Genomic DNA, 18,289 nt, shown 5'->3' with positions numbered 1-18,289 from the left:
GCCAAAAGCCTCTTATTGCCTGTCTCCTGGGCGCCGAATCCACAGCGTCTCATCTGTCGAGAGCGCTGGTTTAGCAGCACTTGACAGAGCTGACCCTTCCCTTCCTGAAGCACTCTCCATCTCCTGGGCCCCCAGAAACTATGATGGTCCTTTCTTTCAGCAACTTGTCCTCCTGCATCTGATTTATAAAGTCAGGTCCCTGTTCCTGCTCCTGCAGGCCCTCTTCCCTTTGCGGCTACTTGTTTTCCGTCTATTCCAAAAGATTTTAAGACTTGGTGTTCCTGGCCAGCTGACTGTCCCTCCCTGCCTCCTTAAGAGTCTGTATCATGAACTGAACTTGAAAGTCTCCTCTGCCATGGGATTCAGCAGGAGCGGCCCTGACCACCCAGACACAAGTAGGACATGACTTTGGGGCTGAGAGCATAGCTCTAGAGCAATCTGGGCTCCCTGGGACGTGAGCATGGCTGGCATGGCAGACCTGGGTTCTTTTCAACTTAAGACAGAATCCAGAATCCACAAGCCTGTTGCGATGCAGCCAGGTCTAGGAAGGCAGCAGCCAAGCCCACAGCCCCACGTCTGAAGACCTGTTTGTCCAAGCTCCTTGCCTTTCCCCGTTATGAAGAACAGCTGCCCCGCTCCGAGGGGTTGAGGTGGTGGTGGTGGTACAAATGCCCTGGCATACCTTTTCGGTTTTTGTAAATACCAGAGAGTCAAGCACACCTGGATGACGGGGTTCAGAGAAGAGACGGCAGCACTGCTTTTAGCTTTTCTGAAGAACAAGGGCTTTGGCAAGAAGGGGGTGTCAAACTTCACAAAGTCAGTCTCTATCCTTAGCTTCTTTTTCTTCAAAGGGATGAAAGTTCCACTGTTTCCCTACGTGGGCAAGGGGCAAGAAATAAAAGAGAGAGGTTGCACCACAGGACCAGCTTTGCCATCACCTATGCACGCAGGAAGCAAAACAGGTCGGTCGGGTTCAGATAAACTGAGGAGAGGGCTGGTCCCAGGAACCCGGGCGTGAAGATGAGATCCAAGTTACCACTGAGCCAACGCACATGACACTTTTTCCTGTACCATGGGTTCAAAGACCCCTTCCATTCACAGGATGCAGACCCCAAACAGGGAGCACTGCACCCCACCATGGCCCCAGGCCAACAGGAGGCCAGAGGGCTCCTTGCTTACCGAGACAAGAACCTATTTTTATTATCTTCATCTTCAAACTCAGACCCCAGGTTCTGAATATTTTCTGCCTTTCAAAGGTCACCTATTTAAGAATCACTCCTGATCAAAGATATATATGTCTGCTGGAGAAATCTGTGGCATGAATGAGTGAGCTTGATGTCTGCAGTGGGCTCTGGGACTCACACAGGTGGACATGGAATAGTCACTGGGGATCTGCAAACTGACAACAACCCCAAGACCACGCCTGAGCTTTGGGCTCTCAGGGTCTGAGAAACCCGAAGCGGCAGATATCACGTTGGTGGTCTGGGCAGGTTCAGTGTCCTGGCTTAGAAGAGCTTGTGGCCTGCTCCTAGGAGGTCCAGGAACCTTCTCAGTTCCTTCCCCTCTGCCTGCAGAGACGTAAAGACACATCGCTCCTATTCTGAAGAGAAATTTCCTTGGCCTGTGACTTTCTTTAGCTACTTTTCCAATCCTTTAAAAAAGGTTGCCAGGGCCTGAAAAACGAGGCTTGTAAATAACTTAAACATTTGAATAAAGGCCCTCTCCCACCCCAACGTATTCCTAGTTTCCCTGCCAACCTCTTGGTGTCCATCAAGTCTGTCCAGCCGCTCTTCCTGCGCGCGCGCGCGCGCACACACACACACACACACACACACACACACGCTTATGCGATGTGACTGACGTGAGCCTGGTGCTGAGCAGGGAGCCTCGCAGTGTATCTCACCTTCCTTCTCTCTCTCTCTCTTTTTTCCAGTGAGCAGGCCCATCTGGCCAGATGGTATGTTGGCTGCACAGCCTTTACACACACACAGACATTGCTAGAATACTGAACATGCACCATCTCCCCATCCGATATCCCCAATCGCAAATGCAGAGAAGCTAGGCTTTCAGACATAAAGTAAAAAATAAAATAAAATAAAAAAAGAGTTGGTTTCTGGGAAGGAGCATTCATGCAGACATCAAGACAGAGCCCCTGGGAACCAGGGCCAAGGAGGAGAAATTGCTGCCCCTGCCTTCAGGATCCCCACTCTAGGGGCACCTGCTCTGGGATCCCCACTCTCTAGGGACACTGGCTCTAAGACAGGGACACTAACACCAGCCATTAGGCCTCCAACCCCTTTAATGTCCAGTCTCCCAACCTGTTGGTTTTTGGTGCTGGCCTCCATTTTCTCATCTCAGCCCAAGAGAACAAGTCTTGGGGGTGGGGAGTCGGAAGGGCAGGGAATGGGTACAGCCTGTAGATCTTTAACTGGCCTCTCCAGGCTCTAACTTTCCTTCTTTTTTTAAAATTAGAAGACATACACCTTTCAGAGATTATTGGGCTTAAACAGTAAACTCCTCAAAGAAAAGGCACACTAGTGTCAACTCCAACCAGGTGAAGACACAGTGTGCCCTCTGCACCATGGCCGTCACAGGGCTTTGTTACTACAAGCCCTGGACACTGGTTCCCACCTGCACATCAAGGCAGGTAGATACAAAGGCCTCGAAGGCAGGGCTCCTGGGAGCTGGAGCTGCCAACCACAACCGGCCTTAGAGCTGATGCTGGGTGGGACTGAAGGCCAGTCTGAGCTAAATCAGGTGGTGAGAGCTGCCGCCTGGCTAGTGAGTATTGCTGGGTGCAGGGTGAAGGCTGACAGTGACCCCAGTGGGGAGTGAGTCACAGGAGACCCCTGGGCCCTGCCCTGTGTGGGTACCCTTCACCCGGGCTGGTCTCCAGCCATGGAGAGGTGATGGTGAAAAGTCACACTGCCTGTGCTGAGAGTCCAGGGCCTTGGAAGAGCAGGAGGTTTAAGGTCAGAAAGAGGAACCTGGCTGAGCAGAGGGGGCTAAAGAAGCTTCTGCTCCCAAGTGTCCCTGGTCTCCGCACCTGCTACAAAAGGCAACTGCACCTGTACACAGGGGCACGGCCCTGACAGGAGATGACCCCCACATGTCGGGTTGGGGCGACAGGAGTCAAAACCCTAGTATGTCGGGGAGGCAATAGGAAGTCAGCTCTTGGCATGTCAGGGGCAGAGGGACAGAGGGTAAACCCCCCCAGTACATCGGGGGGCAACAGGAGGTAAGCCCCAGACATGTCAGGGCAGGGCAGGTCCCTATAGAATTGGTCCAGTGACGCCGTGAGGCAGCGAAACATTCTATCCACGTGGAAATTAGTGCAAGAACAAAACCAAGTTTTGGATTTCACCCTTAGGGATTCAGACCCAGTAGCTGTGCAATGGGTGTGGGTTCTCCAACTTCCTTTTTACACCTCTGCCCCCATCCCATCCTCAGTGCTGCCAAGGTGCAACAGGGTTAGAAATCTCTACTTGTTTCTTCTGGAAGCATCACCAGCCCCCAGCCCTGCATGCTCTCACTGCTGGGGCCTAAGATTCTGAAAGCAGCAGGGTGAGGTGACCAGCAGCCCTCAGGCCCAGGATCGGGCTAGGCAGAGTCCTGGCAGACGGCACCTTGCTGAGCCTGAGGCGAACACCAGAGGATGGGGCTGGGGTCAGGGAGACACAGCAGGGGGCAGCACCTGAGGGAGCCAGGAGGGCGGAGAGCATCAGAATCAAGGTGGAGGAAACCAACACCAGGAGCAGGAAGTGCCGTGATGAAGGCAGTGCAGCGAGTAGGGCAAGGCCTGAGACGAGAAGCAGAAGGCTGCCAGGGAGGCTGGTGGTCAGCAATTCACCAAGTCCACCCAGCCCTGACGCAGTGCTGTGAAGCGGCACGTGTGGACACACAGTCAGGGCCAGGGCCAGCACCCACTACCCTTCCCGGCCTCTGCACAGATGTGGAGGGTGGGTACAGCTGTGACCCGACATCCGTTTATTATAGACTTGTACCGGCAGCTGCCAACCCCAGCTAAACAGCCAGTGATCTGTGCCCTGGCGGATAACTGCATGGGAGACCCAAGGACACACGGTTTGTTCGTAGCAACGATAAGCAAGGCAGGAGGATCGGGCTTCCTCCTTAGCCACAGGGCCCAGGACTGGCCATCATCTAAGAGAGAAAGCAAGAGCAGCAGCTGCTCAAGATGCAGGCCTACCTGCCCCACTCATGGGAGTCACTTCCACAGCCTGCAACAGACCCTCTACAGCTGGCAGATGCAGCCTCATGGCCATGCAGGGGGAGGCTGCCACATGCGTACAGGGCCGCTAAGATGAACTGCTTTTCTACTCCCCGACAGAGACTGTTATCCAATGCCTGGCCCTGGGCCCTCTGCCACTGCAGCCCCAAAGGTGGCCACGGAAAGGACTTTGGCAAAAAAGCCTCCACCCTCCCCTCCTTACCAGAGCTTGGATTTGCTTGGCTTCAGTTTTCAATACTCCATTGTGGTCTACCAAGTTCAACATCTCTTTCATTTTCTTTCTCTTTTTCAAGACGACAGTTTTCTGATTTGAAAGATCCCAAAGGTCAAGGCTGCTGGGCTCCCTTTTCCTCTTCTTTAGTCTCAGGCACAGAGGCGGTGAGGTTTGAGTGTCCCCTTCCTCCCTAGGGCCAGCAGGAGGGCTTTCCTTCTGCAGTCGAGGCAGGGGCAGCGGGGCCAGGTTGTTGCTGTGGACGGGAAGAGCTCCGGGTTTCTGCTTCTCCTTCAAGCTTTGGATTCTACCCGTTGGGGAAGTACCTGTGGCAGGTTCCTGACAACGCTCACTGCCAGGGCCTCCCTGAAATATGCTTTCTACAGGTGATGCTGCTAATTCCAGAGTTCCTTCCTGGACCCTCAAGCTCTTCTTTCTTGGTCGTTTCCTTTTGTTTTGTGTGGGGGTGGCTGGGGAACATGCCAAGCCACCATCTTCTGTGGTGCTGGGGAGGGCTCCTGCTCCAGTCTTGACCGCACACCCCTTCTGGTCTTTGCCCTTGTCTGTCGCGGGCTCCAGGCTTCCGTTCTGCTCCACACGCACAGCTTCATCCCCTGCGTCTACCTTTCCAGGGTGGAGGCCGTTCTTCTTCTTCCTTTTCCTTCTTCTCTTTGGAATATTGGCTTCAGTTTCTTCTGCTGTCATAAGAAAACATTTGCTTCCTATAAAGACATAAAAAACCGATCAAGTGTCCCAATACCATGGGAAATAAGGCCTGGTGGGTTCCTGAGGCGGCCTGATTAGCAGAGAACTTTCTGGCATTTTATCAGCAGAAACATTCTGATGCACTGGAATGCCACTAATTCTCTCATTTGCCCCATTTCTTCCCACTCACAGCTGCTACTAGAAACTTCCCTTATGCCTATTTCAAGGTAAGTGTAACTGAAATAATATCCAGATACCAATTTATTTTAAGACCAAAGGATTTGACCCAAAAGATTAAACCCACAGATACAGAGTAGTAACAAAATCACTGCCCCAAAGGGCAGTCCCGCCCATCTAGCGCTTTCTACCTCCTCACCCACCTTTTCCCTTAAAGATGCCCTCAGGAGTAAGCAGAAGCTTTGAGCTTGGTGAGGCTAGAATAATGAGTTCAATAGAAAATAGCAAACCATTTGGAAAAAATATGTTAGCTATTAAAAAAGAAACAAACTCAAGTTTTTTGCTTGGATACGAGCTCACAAGGGGTCCCTGAGATTTCAAAGCTGCACACTGGTCCCGGAAGGCCTGGCTACGCCCTTCCTTCCAGCTCTCACCGACTGTGATCTTCGTAGTTACCTTTCTCTTTTTCAAAGCTGCTCTGTTCTAAAGGCTTGTTTCCTGTTTTCTTGTGCCTTCCTTGACAGATGGTGTGGTCATCTGCATTGGCAGAAACGTCCTCAGCAAAGCTGAGCTGTGGAACACTGCCTGTTACATACCAAAGTCACATCTAGTCAGCTTGCAGGGACCTTCGCAACTCTGCCCAGAGGCCCAAGAGCCACCCCAATCCCCAACTCATCCTGGTCCATCCTGGACCCTGATTTCTGCTTCGCGTCATTACCCCCCACTATTTCTCCAATGCAAAACGCCTTTAAGCTGATGTAGGAACTGTAGATGTAAAAAGCTTTGTTGATCTCTCAGCCAAGGCAAGAAATCAGGGTTAATCCTGAGTAACCCCTCTGGGTGCACACCACACACAGGCCAACCTCTGGAGGGATGTGTCAGGCGTCTCAACACGCAGCTTTCCTAAACCCTCAGCCACCCTGGCAGGCACGAGGTTGTACGGCAGTGGTTCTTCTACTTGCTCATATGTAATAACTAGGTTTACAGACTGAAACTTTTCCCAAGGAGGATAATACATCACGAAATGAAAGGATCCCTGAGGGGTTCCAATTTCTTTGCTCCACAAAGGATGAAAATGGAACCTTCCCAGACCAATAAAGATATATCTTGTTGAAAAACAATAAAATTCAAAACAAAATGCCCACCACCCAAGCACTGAAGGAGTGTCTGCCCCGAGCTTGGCACCCCACTGGTCAAGCCCTGAGCCTGGCTTAGGGCTGTGCCCAGGATGTTAAGATGGGTAGGCCAGAGGTCCTCATAAGTGTGGCGCTTCAAAGGGCCTCTGCTTCAGCCTTTCACAGCTTTGAGTGACTATTACTTGGAGATGTTTTCAAAATCTATTTTTCGATATTTGGCATTTATAAATTCATGTAAGAATGCCATGGATTAGGATCATTTGATTTTCCTCACCTTCAGAAAGATCTTGGAATCTGAAAAACAAAAGCAAACCAAACCAGGGTTTATACACAGAAATCCTTTCCATCTTCTACCAACATAAGCATTAAAGATTTAAAACACCAGCAATCTTCGGGTATTTGTCAGTTCACTTTCTTTTCCTTTAAAAGCAAGTATCACCGAGGTAGGGTGGTGTGACACAAGGGCAAACAAAGAACGGAGAAGCTGCCCTCGACTGTCACTGGCTCATCAAGGACACACTCACTTCAAGATTCTGTTCCGCAAACCAAATTAAAAATGAAAAAAAATGAACTTTTTCTCAAGGCAGAAACGGCTTAGCTTTCTATTCTTGAACATATACCCCATTCTCCTCTGTTGAATGCATACAATTTCGGTGCACCAGAACAAAAAGTTAGTACAGGGCAGCTGTATGGTATGGTATACAGGCTCAGGCTCCATCCACAGGCTCCATCCACAATTAGAACATGGGACAAGGTGTGGGGAGTTTAAACCCACACACAGCTGGGAGACCTGTGGCAGGCCAGTTAACCTGCCCTGTACCCCTGCTAACACACTGTAAAATGGGGAGAATTAAGGGAAACATCTTAGGGGCTTTGCTTAACATGAAATAATGTATATACGTAAGATGCCTGGCTCATGAAAAGAGTGTGCTCCCTTTCAGCCACCAGCAGCCATCCTTCCTAATACAGACAGCCCCGTGGGGAGGGGGGTGTGTGAGGTCATGATGACGTCTGTCACTACCCCAGAGAGGTGAGGGAGTGTATGAATGCTGAAGGCCTTTCCTATGGTGATAGCACACCCACAGCTAACAACAAGCAGCACACTTACACCCTTTCAGTTTGCACGTTACACTGCTGGGAATACACACAGTGAAGGACAAGGAAAAAGGTTACGCATGGCGACAGCTGGTCTGACTCCACAGGGCCAACAGGCCTAGCCTGAACCGAAGGCCAACTGAATGAATGGAGCCCTCTCCCCAGCCACTTACTTTTTGATCAGTTTAGAGAGACGCTTCCTGTTGAAGGGTGGGGTGTTTTTTCTGTTGGTTATTTCTAGGAGTCGATCAGCAACAGCTTTATAGTCAAACTACGTAAGAAAAGAAACCGAAGATCAATCTGTAGCAAAGCACCATTGCTGGGCTTGGTAATTTACATATGCTGGTAGCAGAAAACCAGAAGCATAGGATTTGGAAGGGCTCAGCCACAGAATATTCTAAACAAGTATGCAGTGAGACTTGGAAATCAGAAGCTTAAGCAATTATCTTTGAACAATTTACGTTTTATTTCTTCTTGGGAGAAGCTGTGTGTGCTTTTCTTTAAGCTTAAACTAGAATTTCAATTTGAATTCAGTAACACATTAAGACTCTTTTATTTGGAAAGTATCACTGAACGGGTTTTGCTGTATGGACCAGAATACCTTAGCAATGAGAACTAAAATGAGGACTCATATCTTTCAGAATTCTAATGTATTTAACATTCTTTGTCTCAAATAGGCTTAGTGTATGGCACTAGAGACTAAAGAGATTAAAAAGAATTTTATATGCTGCCCTGACTGCTTAAACAGTTCTGATCCTTTGATCCTAATTAGTGAGTAAATTAGATTTACTAGAGTAAATCCATGTTCTAGGAAAAGCAACAGTCACTACCAACCTGGAGAAGCAGCCCAGTGTCTTCAAAGGTGTCACAGTCAGCTCTCTCACCTTCAACTCTGATTCCATCTTTTCTTGAGTGATATTTGCCCAGGGCTATCAAAGTACATCCAAAGACAAAATTCTTGAAATATCCTGTACATAACCATGACTACTTCCAAAGGAGCTACCATCTAATTAGATGCTCTCACTAAAAAAGAAACTTTCTTTAAAGAGGAAAAATATGCCATTACAGTTATAATTTCCCAAAGATATTCTGGCTGTTTGGTCCCAAGGAATAACGATGGGTTGGGGAGAAGTCACATCTTTTGCCTTTTCTATGCACAATGGGTGCAAACCTCATGGAAAAGAGCACAGACTTCTCCTCCCTTGGTGTGTCCCTGCACACCCAGGGCTAGCAAGCCATGCTGCGGCCCAGGCCCAGGACAAGGAGCTCGCCTGGACCACTCAGCGCATCCAGGAGCTGCGGTGCTCTGGCTGGTTCGAAGGAGAAGAAAGGACTTAGGAGTCTGGACCTAGCTTCAGGTAAGAGCTTGAGACCAAAGTAAAAACCTATCACAGAAGTACATAACTTCTCACATGGTTGCCTTAGGAAACACAAATCAATGTTAATTCAACTTGTCATTTAAAAAATAATTCAAACAGTATTAACAGTCTGTGAAGGGGACAGAAAATACTTATGAAAAGTCTCAATTTTCTGCAAATATGTAGATTTTAGAGCCCTGTAAGTTCGTTAGAGGTGTGGCATTAAGGTATGGCCTGGAGAGATGCAGCAGGGTCTGATACCCAGGAGGCACTCAACAAGCATTTGACAAATGACACAGCAAGAATTTCCAGACAAGCACATGGAAGAGAATGAGAGGTCTCTAGCTCAGAGTGACAAAAACGTGCAGACAGAAGGGATCCAGAGACTACATAAAATTTACTCAGGGCCATTTATTAACTGTGTCACCTAAACTGAATTAAAAATTAGAGTATTTCTTATTTTCCTTCAGAGACTTGTTTTCTTCAAATTAAGAAAATGATAACTATAGAAAAGAAAAGAAAGTACAAAGAAGACAGGAATCACTCATAATTCTACCACTGAGGGCTATTAACATTTTATTATTAGCCTTCTTTTTAGGCATATATAAATGTTTAATAAATCAGGTTTCTTCTAGAGAGTTTTGTATCGTGCTTTTTTTTTCTCCTTCAACTTGATTGTTTCCCCTTTGCCAGTTTTTTAAAACTTTGCTCTATAACGGCTATATAACATTCCAAAAGTATACTCAACTACCGCTGGCTTAATGTGGAGTGCTGAGATGCCACAGACAAATGTGAGAGCTCTGAAGGCCTCCAACTTCAAACTGGGATAAGCTACACCAAGTTTCCACAGAGAAGGATGAGGAAGAGGATGAAAGCCTGCAGTGGGTATTTAAACCCCAAAGAGAAAGGCCCTGAAGGAAGGTGGCGATCCTGGGAGCACTGTGGAAACAGATGTGTGTTCGCAGTAGTTAACTGTGAATTGCAGGTCTTCCACCAAGCACTGGTGCTAGCTCCAGCAGGATATTTAAACACATCCAAAAAATCTCTCAAACACCCAGACCAACAGCACCACAGAAACCCTGATCCTAAGAGACACAGAAACGTGTGCGGGCCGCACTGCAACTTACACGGACGTGTCTGAATACACCTCTGCGTTCTATCTCAGGTGGGGACCGCGGCAGAGCAATCTATGAATCCGAGGTCATGCTCAGTGAGACTCCAACAGATGTACAAAAGCGTGTTTGTGGAGGTGATGATGATTTTACCCAGGGAAAAAAATGGTTATCAAGGACATTTTCTTACCTGTCTTCTTTTTACTGACTGCTTTCCTCCATGTCATCTCGTTTTCAGATATCTTAACTTCAGACAGGTCACTTCCACCCACTTGAGTTTTCTGTTCTTCTCCTATCTCTTCAGGTACAAAAGGAGACTGATCTACAATGACTTCAAAAACACCCCTAGCTATAGTCTGTACCAATGTATGGCTGAGGGGAGAAGCACAGCGAAGAGAAGTGATTAAAACTCCTGGTATGGACTTGTTATTTAAAGGAGGTAGAAGAAAGAGAAGTAAAGACGGAGGACTACTGTACTTTCTGCCTCAGACTGCTTACTATCTGCCTGCCTGATTAACTGGTGAGCAAGTGATTGTGTTACTAAGTTAAACCTGCAAATTAACCAGTTGTCACCGTAAGGTGTGACAAAGTCGGTGGAACTTACAGCAGACAGAGCTTGGGGTTTTTGAGGAGGAATGGAGAGAGCATAAACCCTGGTATGGCTAGGGTAAAACCCTGAAACTGAATTACTATTTAAAGCTTCAGATATCTGTCTAGAGGGAATGAAGAACCTGATTGCTCTTAGCTTTGGGTAACATTCACAGGGAGCCTGCACCACACTTCGCAACTCAAAACATTTTTTTCCCCCCATAATTAAGCACCAATTGAAGGAGTGAAAGCAAACATGTAAAGCACTTACTCCTTAGTCTTGGCAGCAATTTTGCAGAATGGATCAATAAACTTGAGATTCTGATCTGCCAAAAGCTGTAATTTGGAAATAGGGAAAAATGAGAAGAAAAAACTTTTATTCTTTTCTGACAAGTCCTTGAAAAAGGAACTATTTGCCATTTTCACAAAGGTTGAATCAGACCAAACAATACCTCTCTCATGTGGCCTCAAATGTGGTCTGCACGCATTGCCCACAGAGGCCTGGAGCTAGGCCCAAGTCACAGCAGTCCTTGGCCCCTTGGCTACCTCAGAAGAATAGCCTGGAGACAAGAGCCCAGTCCACCCACTATTTCACATTCCCAGAGTAAATCCTTCCTCGTCTAGGGAGAAGTTTTAGGTGGATACTATCTGAAAGTGTGCAACAAAGGAATTCTTTTTTTAATATAACACTTAATACTTTCTTTTAACTAAAAAAACACATGGTCACTGTAGAATATTTGTGGAAGAAAAAAGTGAAAATAAAATCCCAAATTCATGTAACTGCTCTCATGTTAAAAAAAAGTACACTCCCTTCCTAGCCTTTTCACTGTTCATATATGTATAGTTTAAAAAAGGATCCTATCGTTTGCATAGCTTTCTCTACTGTCTTTTAAAAACTCGACCTAACATGAGCATTTCCCGACGCAGAAATGTGTAGGGTACTTACAATTCTATTTTCTAAGTAAGACTGCAAAGCACATGCTCTGTACATAAATCTTTGCCCACACATCCTATCAGCTGTTCAGGACACGTTTCCAGAAGGGGAATGCCTGGGTCAAAGGACAGGCTGAACCAGTTTACGGTGCTATCGTCACAAGTAATGCTGGATGCCAATAAGGGGCATTTTATCAACAACTCATATGGACATTCACCACAGAACTGGAAAAGCTATCCAGTTAGCTGTGGTTTCAATACATGGTGGGCAGAGGACCTGGCTTTCTTACCTCTTTCCCTCCCACCTTGGACAGTTCATCCAGATAGATGTCAATGAAGTGGAATTTCACTCCATCAGGAGACTGACTCTCAGGATGCAGGATTTCCTTCATTAAGACGTCCAGAAAAAGCTTGATTTGGCTAAGGGAAAATCATACACAGTTCTTTTAAGTAAAGCGTATCAATACTTCTCTCTGCTCCAAGAGAAAATAATCACATTTAGTCTAGTGCCTACATTTTGTAACAATGAAGAAAAAACAATTAAAAATGTAAGGCTAAGAATGGTTTAAAAGGGAAAACTGCTGCATTTGATGACTAGTTTTTGTCCATTTACTGGGTTTTAAGTTCCCTACTGGCATGGACATGCTTTGGGTCTCACACTGCTCACACAGCAGTGTGACAGGCACAGAGTGTGCAATGACGATTAACAAGAGGCTTGAAACACGATCACTTCAATAGCTCTGAGATCACCGAATGCAGACTCAGATCAGTGTACCAACCTTTCTTCCCAGCCGTTTTGCTTCAGAACTTCAAAGGACTGTCTCAGGACCAGACGGATAAGCTAAAGACAGACACCTTTTGTTACCAAAGGGAAAGTGAGAAACATGAATCAGCTCAGCAGAATCAGGAGACATCAAACTGGTGTAGTCTGGGCCCCAAAGGTGGAAACATTGCCACAACGATCATATTTCACTTCTACATTAAAACAAACAAACAAGCAAACAAAAAAACCCAGCCCAAACTCATTCAAAAACAAAAAACAAAAACAAACTAACAGCTGAAGTGCCAAATCAGAGAAGTTCTCAAGGATATATACTCAAATGCCTCCCGCAGACGTTATCTCTCAGCACCTCAAGCCTCGCATTGGCCTTGCTCCACAAATAAACCTTTCTACTGCTTTTCAAATGCTGAAAGCTATTTTCTTCCCATGAGGCTCTGAAGAACTTGTAGATAAAAAGTCGCTGATCTTACCATATGGTACTTGTCCAGGCAAAGTCTGTCTATTCCCTTCCATTCTCGGTTCACGGTTTGCCAAAAGGTCTGAATGAACAGGTGCTCTGCAGTGAACAAAAGCCTTTTAATGTGTGGTTTTTATGTTATCATGGTACCACATAGCAAGAAAAAAAACGAAGAGAAAGAGACATTATTTACTTTTCTCAAGAATTCTAGGGCAGCTAAAAAAATTTGGCCAATAATTAAATATGCTTAATAATTTCTTTTACATTTAAATAGAAGCAGATTATTGCATTATTATTTCACATGTTATAGACAGTCTATTCTAGACATACTATGTTTATATTATAAATATTACAAATCTAAATATCCCACATACCATATGTTGTATATAACTGTTACACTGATAACGAGGAAATATCTTTGTGTTCAATTAGAGCGCTCTGAGGAGTGGCCTCCTTTACCCACCAGAAGTCCTGTTTCTATAAAATCAAAACCTTCTTGGATCCACACCTACTGGTGCTTTCTACCGCATCGATTCCTAACAATCCACCCACATTCGTTCATTTTTATGAACACTTACAGGCTCCACATAGAAACTGGCTTCTTGTTAGGCGTCAGCTGGGACTGAGCCAAAGACATTCTATTTTGCTCTTCCAAACCATGAAACTGGTTGTTCTTCATCCAAATCACATTTTTTGTCTGTCACTTTTTCATGGTTTCCTTCTTTTTGCCACCATCATTTCTCGATATACATGCAAACCTACATGGTATTCTCTATGTAGAAATTAACCTTTTTATCTAATCAGCTAGGTCTCTGCTGAAACTCAGAGAACCCCTGAGGGCCACTAAGGCCATCAGGGCGGTTCTGTTCTGGGAAGCGTCAGGCAGGACAGACTGATCCAGCTCTCTTTTCCTGCCTTTGTAGGTACGCAGCGCCTATCTCAGAACCCCTTACTCTCTCCTTTTGGTAAAGAAGGTTCCTTTATCATCTTCCTACTGGTGTCCTTTGATGGCTCTAGCCTTGAGGAGGAGAAACCTGCATGTGCAGATGCCTACATGAACTCTAAGAGTGGCAAAATCATCCCGAACTGTGAGAGTCTGGAGGAGTGTTACTCTGAGATGTCAATTATGATACGCCACAAGATATCTCCTCCGCCAAGTCAATTTCTAAATTTATTGGAGTTTCTTAATGGGGACCAACTTGCTGACTGCCCTTAGAATATTAGCACTGGGTTCACCATGTTAAACTAGCACATGAGAACACCAAGACTGAAGGAGAAGAGAATTAAGGAACAATATTGGTTAGATTTCCAAGGCAAGTTACCAAATCCAATGAAGCAGGAAATTGAAAATCATGAGAAAATGCAGACTTACGAGCCTCTGAGTTGTTAACAACATGGATGAGTTGGGAAATGGTGTTCGCTAGCTCCTCCTGCAAAGGTGGGGAGGGAAAACACTGTGAGATAACAGCATCATGGGCCTCCAGCCTCCTTTACTACCCTGCCAGGAAAAATTGGGACCTCCTGTCTTCAATACCATTTCTAAGAATATGAATTTTATCCTATATGAAATTCCCAATTTCAACGGACTATTAGGCCTACTTTATATGCCCCTGATATTAGGCCTAACTACTTAGGCTGCATGTTAAAAAAGCAATTTTAGTTATCAGTTCAAATGATCTACAGAAGAAATAAATTAGCAGCCAGTTCCTTGTTTTAAAAATACATTATTACTTAGATTCTGATTCGATGATCATCTCCTAAATAATCTGAAACACTGAAGACAACAGGGCTGACTCAACTGGGGATAGACAAGGGAGAGCCTCACTCCACGAGATTCAAGTCATGTACGAGAACATCTTTGACTCAGCTGGGTCAGGGAGAGACCCGCAGGACAGATGGGTGGGAAGCAAAGCTTCCTGGGTCTTGTCCTGACAGAGACGCAATCTGAGATGGGCCCTGCTAACAAGCAGCAGGACTCACTGCTGCGGAGAAGTGGGTGTCAAGGCCTATGAAGATACCTGCCTTGGGGAAGACCCAACAAAAGGATTCAATTTACAAGGTTATCGAACAGAACAACCCTCACTGGTACTCCTTACATGTCACCTGTCCTCAAACCTTCCTTAACCCTTCATTTTATGTGAACCCCAGATTTGAAAGCATTTTTCCTATTCATTCATTTTCTCCTCCCCCTAAAGCTGTGCTTTGTTACTTTTGAATGAAGGTATCCTACTCAAAGGTCAGTAAAGTAGAAGTAATAAACCAAAACAAGTTATTACACAGTTTGAGTGAGGTGGAAAGGTCTCATGTTTAAACCCAGGAAAGTAGAGTCTCCCCATGAAATCTTACACATCAGAGGTTTCAAGCCGTGAACTGTAAGGTTCTCTTCTCTACTTCTACAAAGGCAGATCTGCTGTCATGCAACAGAACAAAGCCTTTAAAAGAGAGAAAATGATCTCCTTAAATGGGGGTCAGCAAACTCAGCTGCAGGGATCAAGGTGTACCATGCATTTCAGACACAACATGAAGTTTCCACTGAGCTTGAAAAATCAGGAGTAGTAAGGGAAGGCTTGTATGGTAAAGCCTGGCTGCTTGCTTTACAGAGAGCCTGGTACTCAGGCAGGGCTGTGCTCCCGAGTACCCAGTTAAAAGGGGTCCTGAGCCCTTACCTCCCCCAGAGATCTTACACCAGTGCTCCTTTTGGGTTATTTTTTGACCCACAAATAATATACTGAACAGAAGAAACAGAAAATTTCAAATAAATAGTATAAACCCACCATGGAACCTATGCAATAGTGAGACAGAAGGAGTAAATCTGCTAATACGTATGCGTCCTTCATGATTCAGAGATAACTAACCTAATGCTCTCATACTGCATCATTTTGCTTTCCATATGGACATGAGGGGAGAAAATTAATCCTCAAAGCCCCACTCTAGCCACCTGGAGAAGGGAGCAGTACCTTACCTGGAGAAGAGGCTCGTCTTGCACCCACATGCAATAAAAGAGTCCTTTCCATATCTTTAAGAGTTCTTCTTGACTGAAACCTCCTACAGAGCAAAAAACCTCATTTTAAAGTCTACATATTTCCTTCCTCTAAGTTTAGGTCTGCCAAACAAGCAGTGACAATAATACCATAGATATCTGAACTCTCTTGTCTACAAGTGTCTTGTTTTATTTGAAACACACATTCTCCCGTTATTACAAAATAAACATATAAATCCCTACATACAAGGCTTTGTCAGCTCGGGGGCGGGGTGGTGGCAGCATGTCCTCATTTTAAGGAAGTAGTAGTACAAGGAAGCAAATGTCACCACAACCCAAAATTAATGAACAGGCCATTTATAAAATTAGCTCCCCCTCAAGTTTTTCACCCTGCTTAAAGCTAGCATCTCACCTAGAGCAACATAATATTCATTGGTCTTGTGAAGGATTTCAGCAAGTCGAAGCAAAGGGTCGAAGAACTAAACAGGTCAAATTGCAGGTAGAGCATCAGGCAAACGGCAGCCCAGCTCAGAAGCCAGAGCCCATTTGGGCCAGGAAATGGAAGGGTTGTAGATATTACATCTGAAAGGCAAAGGACTTGAAAGGCCCTGGAGGAAAGCGACAAAGCTTTGGAGTAATTTTGCAAAAACGACCCTTTTAAGGACCTGCTGTGAAGTGAAATTTGGCTGTTTCTTCTCTCCCTCCCTCCCTGTCCATGGAGGCCACGGTTCACTGTGTGGTTCTGTCTCTGCTTTAAGTGGACCCTTGCAAGGGTCCACAGAACAGGGTCTGTTCTGACTCAACTTGAGCCCTCCACCTCTGCCTGTACCATCTAGGACTAAATTGCTGGTCTTTGTTCATTCTCATATCACTCTCTTGGGTTGACCCTACATACTTGTGACCCTGGAGGTAAATGACATAAGGAAGCACAAAATAAGGCAAAGGTACTCTTGTGAGGTTTTCAAGCCATTAAGTCAGTCAAATAGTGCCCTTGAGCCTTCGTGGGCATCACAAACAGTCCTTAGTGATATCTCACTAGCAGGTACTGGAATGAAACTCTTGAAGCAGCAAAGTGGGATAAACTAGATGAACTCAAACAAGTATAAATTCGGAATCCAAGTGATTTCAATACTCTAAAAGACAAATATGTAAACCACAAATAATCCTTAGTTTACATTCAGTAAATAGTGTATTTAGTTTACAGTGTATTTTAGCGTACAATGTATTACCCTTTATAAGTATTCCGAGTTTCTAGAGATCCTTTCTTATAGCAACAATTCTAAAATGCTGTTTTGATTTTTTTCTTGGTTGTTTCCCACTTGAAACCAAGATATCAGAAACCATAGTAAAACTACTTTATTAATGTACATTTCCTTGAAGAGCTGAGAATATGAGGTGCCCACTGGTTTTCCTCCTGTTGGTCCTTAGAAGCCATGCCTGGGGACCTACCCACCAACGACTCGAGTATGGTGTGGGTGCTGGACGCCACAGGAGCTGAGCCGCCTGCAGCCAGGCTGGGAGGAAGGCTGGCTCTCAGGTTGGGTCTTGATGGGTCACCCTGGAACTGGGCTTGGTCTTCTGCTCTAATCAGGTAATATATCATTCAGAGGCTGACGTGGGGGAACCAAGTCATACTGAATAACTCACCCTCGCCCACCTTCCCCTCCCCCGAACTAATCTATAAACCAAACACAAATATATTAATTTGCATTCAGAAATACAGTCTCCTGGTCACTGCATTCATTTCCTTGTAGCAAAGTATACTTGGAATGCTGACTGCTGAGCGACACCTGCCATCACATGGGGCAACCATGGCGAACTCAGTTATGAGCACCAACCGGCTGCAGGGACCATTCAGATGGCTGAGAATCTCTCTCCTGGCTTCAACTGACAAATGTGACCCCTGAGACACATTTTTCTGGACTCCTTGGAGACCAGTGCCTGCTCCTTTCCTTAAGACAACAGCTTCCTCCTGGGTGGTCCTGGGCGCCTTCCTGGGTTGGGGTGGAGGTGTGGGTGTGTGCCTGGGAGGCACACTGGGGTCGGCAGACTCTGCAGCAAGCTGATTTCACTTATTTGATGCTGAATGTCACACTGGTAGAAAACCCTCTGAACTCAAGAGTGTCCTGTGAATAGCATGAGGGCAGGAGCATTTGAGTAACCAGTCTGAGGAGTATTTCTTAGATAATAGCTGCCCACAGGCCATAAAGTATTGGTTATTTGATGAATGTTCTTCCATCTGCGGTGCCAGTACTTGATGATCCAAGAGGTATGAGCTGCTCTGTCACATGGTCTCCCTTCTTCCCCTGCTCTGGGGTTAAGAATGGCAAGAAAACAAGGGAGAACTTCTTCCTGGCAAGGGCTTCAGGAGCTGCTGCCCCCTGAAGTGGCCAGCCCACTGTGTGGTGACGCAGGCTGCTGCTCTCTCGCTGCTGGTGGAACATGGCCGCAGCCTAGCTCACTGTTTACAGACCCTGTCTGGTGTCTGGATGAGTGGAGGCCAACAG

At 46.0% G+C, this 18,289-nt stretch overlaps 1 protein-coding gene across 7 annotated transcripts in view; it reads right to left on the bottom strand.

Annotated features, from left to right (window-relative positions):
• The window catches only part of RRP1B (ribosomal RNA processing 1B), a 32,113-nt gene that overhangs the window by 4,749 nt on the left and 9,075 nt on the right, over nt 1-18,289 (bottom strand). For 2 of the 7 annotated variants that reach the window (XM_077119020.1, XM_077119022.1), the window contains 13 exons: nt 15,765-15,847; nt 14,175-14,232; nt 12,816-12,901; nt 12,344-12,405; nt 11,855-11,984; nt 10,903-10,967; nt 10,234-10,415; nt 8,408-8,502; nt 7,747-7,844; nt 6,753-6,772; nt 5,799-5,927; nt 4,452-5,182; nt 721-873 (listed from right to left, as the gene is read on the bottom strand). In XM_077119020.1, coding sequence (XP_076975135.1) covers nt 721-873; nt 4,452-5,182; nt 5,799-5,927; nt 6,753-6,772; nt 7,747-7,844; nt 8,408-8,502; nt 10,234-10,415; nt 10,903-10,967; nt 11,855-11,984; nt 12,344-12,405; nt 12,816-12,901; nt 14,175-14,232; nt 15,765-15,847 — 1,892 coding nt within the window. Of the gene's footprint in view, nt 1-720; nt 874-4,451; nt 5,183-5,798; nt 5,928-6,752; nt 6,773-7,746; nt 7,845-8,407; nt 8,503-10,233; nt 10,416-10,902; nt 10,968-11,854; nt 11,985-12,343; nt 12,420-12,815; nt 12,902-14,174; nt 14,233-15,078; nt 15,235-15,764; nt 15,848-18,289 lie in introns of those variants that run through there. The other 5 variants (XM_077119025.1, XM_077119027.1, XM_077119026.1 and 2 more) reach the window with 5 other exon arrangements.

The sequence above is a fragment of the Tamandua tetradactyla genome, chromosome 10 (assembly GCF_023851605.1).
Source record: "Tamandua tetradactyla isolate mTamTet1 chromosome 10, mTamTet1.pri, whole genome shotgun sequence".
Lineage (NCBI taxonomy): Eukaryota > Metazoa > Chordata > Mammalia > Pilosa > Myrmecophagidae > Tamandua > Tamandua tetradactyla.
Note: the sequence above shows the minus strand (reverse complement) of the source record. Positions and strands in the feature narration are given on the sequence as shown.